Here is a 13,402-nt window from a genome sequence, read left to right as displayed (position 1 = left end):
TTCGCAAGTTTGGCAAAGCAACGGTCAAGTTAGAGAGGAAATTTACAGGTCATTTTGATCAAATATTGAAAAAAAAGTGACTGAAGCAATCAGGCTGGTAATCAAGCTTATCCACATTAGTATGCCTGTAAACATGGTACTAAAGTTTGGTAAAGATAGGATAACAAATGGCAGGGAGCAGTCATGGGTGGTCATTTCTTGTCACATTTTGACTATTAAAATGCTAAAACTCAACAGTCACAAGTAGTTTAAACTTATTTATTTAACAATGATTGTGAAACAAGTTATTACAACATTAATCACTCACTTTGGCACGATGTAACGCAATAGTGTGGTCTTGTGTTGTGGGGGAAACCGAAGAACCCGGAGGAAACCCACTTGTCCAACCTGGTGATCACAAACCAAACTCACATGCGCCCAGGCCAAGAATCGAACCCAGGTCGTCTAGGTGAGAAGCGAGTGCGCTTACCTCTGCGCTAACTGAACAAACTAATGATGCTACTGTGCTAACCGGACAACCAAGTGACAGTTACTGAAGGTTGGTCATTAGACTTATCATTATAATTATTTTAGCCATAATATTGTGGCTAAGTGTCATGGGGAATGAACAATTAATGTTAAAATAACTAAACGGCTTCTTTGGGTGATGCCATAGTACTAGTATGTTCTTTTTTCAAACGGTCATATAAAAATGACTAGGTTTTCATTTCATAATTATGTGTTTATTCTTGTCATAAATAATAAATACAATACTTAAATATTACAGGAAATGGAATAAAATAGCACAAAGCAGACCTGGGTGTTCTACTGAAGCACTCCATGGCTATCATATCACTATAAAAATATCAAACATAATAGAGACACCACAGAGAACAGTGAGCATTTTTTAATTATTTTCAATTGTATTGTCCCAAGTTGCAGAAATTATACAATACTGTAATCAATCAAATGTACAATTTGTGTTGTACTTTTTATAAGAATATGATTACTTTAATGTATCAAACTCAAAAATTAACTTTCAAAAATATAATCTTTGCCTCGCTGCACACAGCTAATGGGTTGAAAATTAGGTTAAAGGGACTAAACACCGGATGGTCCCAAAATTGTTTATATGTAAAAGTCACGTGATAAGAACTTATAAATATATCGATGAGTTTTTTTTAATTAACTGGGATTGACATGGACAAAGTAAGTTTTTAATTTCGAATTTGAAAAATATGCAAAACCTTTGAAAGATACATGAATCGTAGGCAATATTATACATCAGTAAGTAAGATTCAATCAATTTTATTTAAGTTTTTGACAATTTTATTTTTTTCTTGCAATGGTATCATCTGGTGTCTAGTCCCTTTAAGTCTATGTTATCATATATATACAGAGATTTGTAGATAAACAACAAAACAATTTACACATTTGAAAAATTGTATTTCAATTAAAAAATCATGTTAACTTACTGAAAAAACTTGAGAATATAATTATTATATATCAGGAAAAGTATCATTAAACAGACTCATTTATGTTGTTTTGGGTCTGTCTGAATCCAAGGCATCTAAAAATATGTTAGTGTGAAATGTGAACAAAAGGCTAGTGTCAGAGATAAAACATCACCAAATGTTAAAATTAGAGCTCTATAATTAATCCGAAATGTTCTGCTTTGCCAAAAAGCATAAGTAACGTTATTGAATTATTTCAGTGATGGATTTACAAAATTGTTCTTAAATGCATCAACAGCTAGTGATCTTGTGTAGAAAAACAATGTTATTAATTGATGTATTAGAAACAATTTTATCAGTATGACCACAAGTAGAAAATAAATATTACTTACTGATTTCCTAGAAACAATTTTATCATAATGACCACAAGTAGAAAATAAATATTACTTACTGATTTCCTAGAAACAATTTTATCAGGATAACCTTGTAAAAAAATTTTTTCACAACTGTTTTCTAAGAAACAATTTTATCAGAATGACCACAAGTAGAAAATTAATGTTACTTACTGATTTCCTACTAACAATTTTATAAGGATGACCTTGTGAAGAAAAATAATGTTAATAACTGTTGTGTTTGAAACAATTTTTTTTATTTCATGAGTAGAAAATTAATGTTACTAAAGGCAACATTACAAACATTTTATAAGGATGGCATTGTGTAAAAAAATAATGTTACTTACTATTGTGTTAGAAACAGACAACAACCTTTCGATTGAATTTATTTGTTACTGCATAATCAAATTTTAAATGAAAATGACAAGGTACGCGGACCATCTCACTGCCCATGACAGTACCCGATGACTAGATAATGTAATACAAAATGTAGACTCCAGTATAGAAATCTACTGGCCCGTAAATTTTGATCCACTAAGAAATTAAACCTAAAAGCAGGTTCGCAAATGCATCTATTCACAGGATTTCACCCTTGCATTCAATCTCAAACATTTAACATATTCAAAAAATAATAGCAGTTTCCATAAGGGACTCAAAATTAGTCCTTCCATTAAAAGAAGGTATATCCAGAAAAGCTGCAGTCACTGCCTATTGTTTTCCTTCATTGCCTAGCAACACTTGCATTGAGACTGTGATTTTCTCTTAAATTTAAGATCAATTTCTTGCCAAGACAACATTCTTTGACTGGCGTAAATAACATAAAACAATTACTATTGTTAACATGTATGTAGGCTTCAGCTGTCCTTGTCCTTCACCTGTCAATAGTTAAAGCTACAAGGACAAAGAATTCAAAACTCTATATGAAATGTATTAGCTGTCCTGCAAAATATGCAAAAGTATTAAAAAAATAACATTTATGCAAATTCTTAATCAGTCTATTCAATTGCTAAAGTATAGTATTGTAAAAAAGAATAAACGTGGACATTACGTTATAAAATCTAGGACTCGTTATAAAATCTAGGACTCATTATAAAATCTAGGACTCAAAATAAAATCTAGGACTTGATTCCTGTCCAACTATTGTTACATATAAGGCATGTCATGTAATACTCTAGCTTAAATATTTGATGAAAAAAGCAAAATGGCGGAAATTGAGATGTTCATGTAATGGTAAAAGTATACGAGCATGAAACTTACCGTATTACTGTGGTATTATGTTCTACCAATTTTGTATGATTATTTCAAAAGAATTGTAAAATGTTTAGATAACAGTTAACTATTCTATTGTAACTATAATTTATGTTCATATGGTTTTATTAACGATTGATTCTTTCTTTTCAAGCATTCATATACTGCATAAATGCTCGGCGTCTACATTTTGCAAATTCATAAAGCTCGTTAGCGTTTCTTTAAAAATTTGCAAAAATGCGGCTGAGTGTTATACTGTATGAACACACAAACAAGAAACAATTTTTATAATTACCTTTTTTGCTTGATTAACAATTCAGGTTGTAATAATTTTCCCTTTTATCAAGAAAATTATGAAGAATTTTTTAATTCATGTTTTACATATGCATGACCCAGGTCTTTCTTGCAAAACTCAGCCTACAGAGGTCATGAAAACTCAACCCTTTAATGCAAAATGAATGCAAAATTTATCGAACAGAAAATCAAGTGCGAATATAAGTATTGCAACACTCACAGAAGCCGAATACACGTACATGTACATCTAAGCTCAACAGTCGCATCTTTCGGAAAACAAGCATAATTTCATCTCAATAGAATGAACAAAATCTGATGCAAAAAAGGCGCAAATTAAATCATGGAATGGTTGCAGACACACTCAGTTTAGACAGCACATGTGTACATGAAATAATACAATACATTAGTGATAAAAAAAAACATAAAGAAGATACGAAATAAAAAAAAAATGAAACAGATTTTTTGTTATTGAAAGGGCAATAACTTTGATCATGCATCTAAATATGGGTTAAGATAATTTGATCTTACATTTTTAATGCAAAAAAAAATGAATATTAGTATAAATAAAATTGACATGAAAAACAAGATACATGTTACTGTCTTATTTTCACGTGATATAACATCAAAGCTTTAAAGCATAAATTTGCTGAAATCTGATACAATCCTAATTATTTGAATATATTTCTGTCACATAAATTGTTTTTTGGTTTCATATTTCTCTATCTTGTAATTTACTGCATACATGTCAACAGAATGCTCATGTTAAAATATCAATCATTTTCAAGGAAAAATGCAATAATTGTTGAAATTTGTTTTTAAAAACCAACGGTTAAACAGCGAGGTAAAGACCTCAACATTTCATAGAAACATGTGGGACAACAAATACATCTAACTAAGGAGGCAAGAGTCTAGTTTATAATATCATTAAATATAATACTGGTTATGTCTGGTTACTGAAGAAATAATCAATAAATAAAATAAATAAGTTAGTTTTAAACCAGTCGTTAATGAGAACAAGAGCTCTTTAAGCAGGTACAGGGGAATGTCTGTTTTTCTCCGTCCGTCAAAGGCCATAGCTTGAAGCGTATCTTCGGCACAGTAATACGGTATTTGTTTTGTGTATGTGTGTTATGTCATAGCAAACAGTTGTTTCATATAACTGGCTTTCACCGCGTTAATGGGATTCAAGGTTTTCCAAGCCTTCAATTACAACAAAAAGCCTATGACATTCCCTTAATTGTTTTCCTATGGAAAGCAGTATGATTTTAAAACACTGAATAGAATAGCAGTAGAATGTTAAACAAGGATGCCAAATAGTGAATTCCAAAAGTCGTCTATTTTTTTAAATTTGAAGAAGGTGCATAGCTGGTTTAATTATCAAAGTCGAAGTTATGGGCCTTGCAATACATGTGCAACATCTTTAAATGATGACATTTGAATATCTTGAATGGTATCGGGGATGGCTAAGGTTTAAGGTTTAGCACGCCTCTGAAGTCACCAAGGCTATAACAATACCGCGACTTTCAACTTTGAAAAAAGATAAGCTAAAAATTATTATTAAAAAGTTTAAACACTTAATGTTAAGAATCAACACACTTCATGCTGCCTATGCTACAGGCTAGTCATGCGTTATTGCTTACATTGATACGAGTATTATTTAGTCTTCATATACAGTCGAACCTCCTTTCCTCAAACTCACTTGGCTCTATTTCCTCATTGGCTCGAACCTGATCAAAAGGACCAATTTCTTTATACTAAATGTAAGCATTCCCGCTTTGCTAGAACTCCATGAGGCTCAAGGTATTTTCGCCAGTCCCTTGGAGTTTGAAGAAAAGGGGGTTTGACTGTATATGCATAATTGAACACATTATTTAACTAGATCAATAAACAAACAGGGGGGATTTGTTTGTTTCAGTGTAAGATCACAATATATTTCACTGAGTGAGCACCAAAAGCTATATTTTATCAAATGTTTATTTTGGTGTTCCACGAGGTGCAATTCATTGTGATTTTACACAGAAACAAACACTTCTTTTTTGTTTCATTATATACTTAAAAGGATATAAAAGGATATAAAATGAAATATATATATTTTTAGAAAAATGTGCACACTTGTATTAATTTGAATGTAATGAAATAAACATCATTGAAATTATATCCAAGCCCTGTTCCTGCTGATGTCTTCATTTGAAAGAAGAGTTTTACATTTCAAAACAGCAATCAAAATGATATCTTCACAGCTAGACATTGTTAATAATTCACTGATTAATCTCTGTAAACATCGGAAATCTATAGTAAATGGAGTACAATCTATCCAGTCATGTTTTGACCTATTGTGCGCTTATTATTCAATTGTAGAGCTAAATACTAATAAACGTAAAACAAAAATAATATGTATGCTTGTTTAAACACTTAAATTTTTATGAAAATTTAACAATATTAAATCTTTTTCAGTCTACCAGGAAAGAAATGTAGACCTGAATTGAGATCAATATTATATACCTTGTCCAGATGACTGTGTTTAACATATAAAGGGTATATTGTTCTTCAATATACTAACGATAATAATCACTCTTACCAAAGCACATATCATACATATCAAATAGCTGGTTTTGTAATTTTATAAATCTTATTTGGGGTCACTGCTCTCAGATTCCTCGCCTTCTTGATCGGCAACAATGAGTTCAAATTCATCAGAATAATGTTTAACTACAACAGTGTCAAATTTGTTCCTAATTAAACATATAATTTGTAATTATCAGTAAAAGGCATCTCAAAACAGATTTTGTCATATACATAATTATGAAATATTTCTGAATAACAAACAAAACTAAAAGTGAGCAATTTCAATTCATATAAAGACTATCGTAAATACAGTGCAAATACTCTATAGCAAATGTCATGTATCCGTTAAATAAAACCCTTAATTTTTGTTAGTTAATAGCAATGATTGTATAAATAACAACATAAAAAGCTATAGTAAAACAAAATACAATGCATTTACACATTCAAAGTAGTGATATAAATTGTGTACAACAGAACTTTACGGTCAGAAACATTACAAGGAGCTGACATATTCAGTAGTTTCAGGCAACATCTTCTGCCTATACAAACAATGAGCCGTTTGTGTCAGAACTTTGTTAAAGTTAAAGTGGTGTTGGCGTCATTGTTGCCAACTTTCAAATCATTTTACTGCTCTGGAAAATTTGTTGGATATACATATGTGGATCTGCTGTATTTCTTACGATATTTAAGACAACTCTTTCAGCTGAACTTGTTTATATCTGGGTATGTGAGTCCATCATCATGTCCATCAGTTCACGTTAAAAAGTTAACAACGATGTCTTTAACTCCATTTTTAGATTTAACAAAGTTTTGAACAATTAGCCAAGTATTGATTGCGCTTACTTAAGTATAATACACATAGAAGTTTCTAAATTAACTTCTCCCATACACAAATGAGCTTGAGTCATCATATTTCATTTCCTAGAGGCAATAGCCTTGCCTTTCTGGGATCGTCTTTTGTCTGGACATCTTCCTCTGATACAGAGCTAAATTTCTGTTTCCAGTTTGACAGCATTGTTTCCACAGCTTTTCTCTGCAGTTCCAGGGCATTGATCTGTGAAAACTCTAGCACTTTTCGCTGCTCATTCAAATACAATAAGCCTCTAAACAATTGTCCCATCGGAAAATAATAAACCAGGATAACTTTTTTCCTTGAGCAAATACATTCTTTATTCTTGCTCGGACTTCAACATGCTTTCTCAGGACTGATAGCAGATTGAACTGAAAATTCTAAACCTAAAATGAAGTTAGAGGCCTCAAGCAGGGCCAAAGGGCTTTGACCCTTGTTGAATTGTTTCCTTAGTATTTTATGATCATTTTTAAAAATTTAAATTCTTACTATATAGATGTTTAATGCAAATGTGAAATTGACAGCTCTCAATTCTGATATTAAGATTTATCCTGAGCTAAAACATCCCTGTTATTACAAAGATTTGTTAAAAGGGCTTGTTGAATTGATATTATATGAAATAAAATACATTTAACAAACTATCAGTATTTTTTCTTCTTGATAACATTTGGACTAATATTATAGATTACCCTTAAAAGAAATATGGTACTCGCTTAAACTAAACGTAATTGAAGAAAGTAAAAAATGATTCAGTTAAAAGATTCAGTTAAAAGAGAAATACAGGTATAAGAGGATAATATTTCAGCAGATATATGATTTTTAAAGTCATCCCTAGCTGAATAGTCAATGTTCAATAGCTTTAGCCTTTGACCATGCACTTCAAATGCCTTATATCCAAAGTTCAGCACATAGGAAATATGTTATCCTGGTGAACCATTGTAACCTAAAGGACCTTGTTTTAGCACATATAAATATACTGGCACTTCAATGACATTTTATAATTGTCTTTAATTTAACACAGTTCCTTGTTACTGTTATAATATAGCACATCGGGACTTGGATTTCGTCTTCACTTTTACTGGGGGACCTTCATTGTACTCAAATTGTCTGAAATTATAAAAATGACCATTGGGTTTATTTTTTCATTCAAGATTAAACATGTATGTTTATAAGTAAAGGTGACATGAAAAAGAGTGTAAATATTGGATGTATGGTCTGTAAATCTGAGCCATTTGGTCCATTGATCTGAGCCATTTGGTCCGTTGATCTGAGTCATATGGTCCATTGATCTGAGCCATTTGGTCCGTTGATCTGAGCCATTTGGTCTGTTGATCTGAGCCATATGGTCCATTGATCTGAGCCATATGGTCCATAAATCTGAGCCATTTGGTCCATTGATCTGAGCCATTTGGTCCATTGATCTGAGCCATTTGGTCCGTTGATCTGAGCCATTTGGTCCGTTGATCTGAGCCATTTGGTCCGTTAATCTGAGTCATATGGTCCGTTGATCTGCGCCATATGGTCCATTGATCTGAGCCATATGGTCCATTGATCTGAGCCATATGGTCCATTGATCTGAGCCATTTGGTCCATTGATCTGAGCCATTTGGTCCGTTGATCTGAGCCATATGGTCCATTGATCTGAGCCATATGGTCCGTTGATCTGAGCCATATGGTCCATTGATCTGAGCCATATAGTCCGTTGATCTGAGCCATTTGGTCCATTGATCTGAGCCATTTGGTCCGTTGATATGAGCCATATAGTCCATTGATCTGAGCCATATGGTCCGTTGATCTGAGCCATATAGTCCGTTTGATCTGAGCCATATGGTCCGTTAATCTGAGCCATATGGTCCATTGATCTGAGCCATATGGTCCATTGATCTGAGTCATATGGTCCGTTGATCTGAGCCATATGGTCCATTGATCTGAGCCATATAGTCCGTTGATCTGAGCCATTTGGTCCATTGATCTGAGCCATTTGGTCCGTTGATATGAGCCATATAGTCCATTGATCTGAGCCATATGGTCCATTGATCTGAGCCATATGGTCCATTGATCTAAGCCATATGGTCCATAAATCTGAGCCATTTGGTCAATTGATCTGAGCCATTTGGTCCATTGATCTGAGCCATTTGGTCCATTGATCTGAGCCATTTGGTCCATTGATCTGAGCCATTTGGTCAATTGATCTGAGCCATTTGGTCAATTGATCTGAGCCATATGGTCCATTGATCTAAGCCATATGGTCCATAAATCTGAGCCATTTGGTCAATTGATCTGAGCCATTTGGTCAATTGATCTGAGCCATTTGGTCCATTGATCTAAGCCATATGGTCCATAAATCTGAGCCATTTGGTCCGTTGATCTGCGCCATATGGTCCGTTGATCTGAGCCATTTGGTCCGTTGATCTGCGCCATATGGTCCGTTGATCTGAGCCATATGGTCCATTGATCTGAGCCATATGGTCCATTGATCTGAGCCATTTGGTCAATTGATCTGAGCCATTTGGTCAATTGATCTGAGCCATTTGGTCCATTGATCTGAGCCATATGGTCCATTGATCTGAGCCATATGGTCCATTGATCTAAGCCATATGGTCCATAAATCTGAGCCATTTGGTCCATTGATCTGAGCCATATGGTCCGTTGATCTGAGCCATATGGTCCATAAATCTGAGCCATATGGTCCATAAATCTGAGCCATATGGTCCATTGATCTGAGCCATATGGTCCATTGATCTAAGCCATATGGTCCATAAATCTGAGCCATATGGTCCATTGATCTGAGCCATATGGTCCATTGATCTGAGCCATATGGTCCATTGATCTGAGCCATTTGGTCCATTGATCTGAGCCATTTGGTCCATTGATCTGAGCCATTTGGTCCATTGATCTGAGCCATATGGTCCATTGATCTGAGCCATTTGGTCCATTGATCTGAGCCATTTGGTCCATTGATCTGAGCCATTTGGTCCATTGATCTGAGCCATTTGGTCCATTGATCTGAGCCATTTGGTCCATTGATCTGAGCCATATGGTCCATAAATCTGAGCCATTTGGTCCATTGATCTGAGCCATATGGTCCATTGATCTGAGCCATATGGTCCATAAATCTGAGCCATTTGGTCCATTGATCTGAGCCATATGGTCCATTGATCTGAGCCATATGGTCCATTGATCTGAGCCATATGGTCCATAAATCTGAGCCATTTGGTCCGTTGATCTAAGCCATATGGTCCATTGATCTGAGCCATATGGTCCATTGATCTGAGCCATATAGTCCATTGATCTGAGCCATATGGTCCATTGATCTAAGCCATATGGTCCATTGATCTGCGCCATTTGGTCCATTGATATGAGCCATATGGTCCATTGATCTGCGCCATTTGGTCCATTGATATGAGCCATTTGGTCCATTGATCTGCGCCATTTGGTCCATTGATCTGAGCCATATGGTCCATTGATCTGAGCCATATGGTCCATAAATCTGAGCCATTTGGTCCATTGATCTGAGCCATATGGTCCATTGATCTGAGCCATATGGTCCATAAATCTGAGCCATTTGGTCCATTGATCTGAGCCATATGGTCCATTGATCTGAGCCATATGGTCCATTGATCTGAGCCATATGGTCCATAAATCTGAGCCATTTGGTCCGTTGATCTAAGCCATATGGTCCATTGATCTGAGCCATATGGTCCATAAATCTGAGCCATTTGGTCCATTGATCTGAGCCATATGGTCCATTGATATGAGCCATATGGTCCATTGATCTGAGCCATATGGTCCATAAATCTGAGCCATTTGGTCCATTGATCTGAGCCATATGGTCCATTGATCTAAGCCATATGGTCCATAAATCTGAGCCATTTGGTCAATTGATCTGAGCCATATGGTCCATTGATCTGAGCCATTTGGTCCATTGATCTGAGCCATAAATTATGGTCCATTGATCTGAGCCATTTGATCCATTGATCTGAGCCATTTGGTCCATTGATCTGAGCCATAAATTATGGTCCATTGATCTGAGCCATTTGGTCCATTGATTTGAGCCATTTGGTCCGTTGATCTGAGCCATATGGTCCGTTGATCTGAGCCATATAGTCCGTTGATCTGAGCCATATGGTCCGTTGATCTGAGCCATATGGTCCGTTGATCAGAACCATATTTATCATTGATCTGAGCCATGGGGATGCACACAAGTCTGCCATTTGAATTTAAGACACTTGGCTTCAAACAGCTAACAAAAAAGCTAAGTCGCTTAAATGCATTAAACTTGTTGTGATAAAGACAATCCTTTATAGAAAAAGCGACATACTGTCCCTCACAGCAGTGAACTAGTACCTGTAATCTGTTTCTCATTGTTGTGTCACTCAAGGGCAATTCAATATCTTACTGTCTATGTGATTTAAGTAAGTTTTTCATAAACAAAGTCAATCCTGCTTATTTTTTAATAAAACCTTCCTATGATTAACAAAGTTTTACAGTTTTCGTAAGATTTTCTAATATGTTATTATCACTGTGATTTTTGTATGAAGGCTGATGACAAGCCTTATTGTGCCCACACAAATAAATATAATGATGGCATAACTAAGCGGAATGCAAGACAATAACTTCTAACTTTTCAAAGCTAACGCCACTTTTCCACGTACAAGCAATAAGCCTACACACGGTCAGATTAGTGATAGTGTTGACAAATTGATATGGTCTAGAAATGGAAACTATACTGCTAGTGTGTTGGCTTATTGCTTGTACGTGGATAAACAGCGTTAACTTCGAAAAGTTAGCATGTTAAGGTGTAATTACCTGACTTTCCTGACTAGATCATAGAAGGCCTGGTCAACATTCATCCTCATTTTGGCACTGGCCTCTATGTGGCTGATAGACAATTGATGGGCTAGCTCCTGTCCCTCCTCAAGTTTAATCTGAACATGGAAACAGAGAAATTTAGTTTACAATGAAATATTTACATTCACCTAGTCATTTGTTTAACTTGATGATTATATTGTTTAACCCACAAGGATGTGATGACGTCATTGTTAATTTCAATTTTGCGCTCTGATTGGATAAGGGCAAGTCATTTTATCAAATGTATATAAAGTTAAATTATCGGCTATTTTTTTTATACAAACAGGCTTGGAATAAAATTTACTAAAATAGATTATTATTATTATTGTGAAACTCATGACAATTTAATTTTTGTGTTAATATCTTTTTGATAAATAAGTCAAATGCATTTACTTAGAATCCAATTCTTTGTCTCTGTTGCTTTCGAAGTACAGAGAATGCTACATGACTGATATTTATAGCAAGAAAATATTAAACAAGAGCCGTCGTAAGACAGCGCGCTCGACTATGCCGCTTTGCCTTAGAATACAATAACGATGTAATAATACCAAGTTTGGTCTCTTTATGTCAAACCTAACTAAAATTATTCCATACATAAGGTGACTTTGATGCTGCCCTCCCACCAGCCTGCCCAAACAATGACGCAAGTCATTCAAATAACTTGATTTCCCATTATGAAAATGTGGTTAAGAATATACAAATATGCCTTTCAAAGGAAATTTAAAAAAAAATAAAAAATTCAAGGGCCATAATTTGTATTTAGGCTTAAAACGGAGTTATGTTTCTTGTTGTAAGATGGTCGTAAAGAATTTTGAATTTTATCAAGTGCATTTAATGAACGGTATAGAAGTTTTTTTTATTAAAATCCCAACTTGCCCTTAACTTTTACTTGCCTAAAACTTTAACCTACGACAATCAGGGGCCATAACTTGTACTAAGGATATGGAGTTATGTAACCTCATTGGGTGATGGTCCTGAACAATTGTGTGAAGTATTAAGTCAATTGAATGAAGGGTATAGAAGTTATTAAACAATATCCCAACCTGCCCTAAAACTTTAACCTAAGTTCCATAGTCAATCAGGGGCCATAATTTGTATAAAAGATAATATGGAGTTATCTAACCTCATTATGTGATGGCTCTGAACATCTGTGTGAAGTATTAAGTCAATTGAATGAATGGTATTGGAGTATTAAGTGAAAATCCCAACTTGCCCTAAAACTTTAACCTGCCCTAGAACTTTAACCTAAGTCAATCAGGGGCCATAACTTGTATTTAGGATAATATGGAGTTATGTAACCTCATTGTGTGATGGTCCTGAACAACTGTGTGAAGTATTAAGTCAATTGAACAAAGGCTATAGAAGTTATTAATAAATATTCCAAGTTGCCCTAAAACTTTAACCTTAGTTCCATAATCAATCAGGGGCCATAATATGTGTAAAGAATAATATGGAGTTATCATCATGTGATGGCCCTGAACAACTGCGTGAAGTATTAAGTCAATTGAATGTAGGGTATTGGACTTATAAGTGTAAATCCCAACTTGCCCTAAAACTTTAACTGGACGCCGACGCTGGGGCGAGTAGTATAGCCCACCTATTCTTCGAATAGTTGAGCTAAAAATTCAAGTTTGGGATCAAAATATCCCATTTATCAAATTATATTATTATTATTTGGCTTGTGCATAATTCTGCAATCTTTAGAAATGTATGTGTAATTTGTAATAAAACATGTATAAACATCTAGACTTATATATGGTTTTGACATA

General features: G+C 34.6%; 1 protein-coding gene across 1 annotated transcript in view; it reads right to left on the bottom strand.

The window, feature by feature from the left end:
• Nucleotides 1-700: 700 nt before the first annotated feature.
• The window catches only part of LOC128237500 (ras-related protein R-Ras2-like), a 30,160-nt gene continuing 17,458 nt past the window's right edge, over nt 701-13,402 (bottom strand). Inside the window, exons 5-6 of the mRNA XM_052953085.1 lie at nt 11,592-11,710; nt 701-7,889 (exon numbers count right to left, since the gene is read on the bottom strand). Coding sequence (XP_052809045.1) covers nt 7,817-7,889; nt 11,592-11,710 — 192 coding nt within the window. The 3' untranslated portion in view covers nt 701-7,816. The remainder of the gene's footprint in view (nt 7,890-11,591; nt 11,711-13,402) is intronic.

This window comes from Mya arenaria, chromosome 6, assembly GCF_026914265.1.
Source record: "Mya arenaria isolate MELC-2E11 chromosome 6, ASM2691426v1".
Lineage (NCBI taxonomy): Eukaryota > Metazoa > Mollusca > Bivalvia > Myida > Myidae > Mya > Mya arenaria.
Note: the sequence above shows the minus strand (reverse complement) of the source record. Positions and strands in the feature narration are given on the sequence as shown.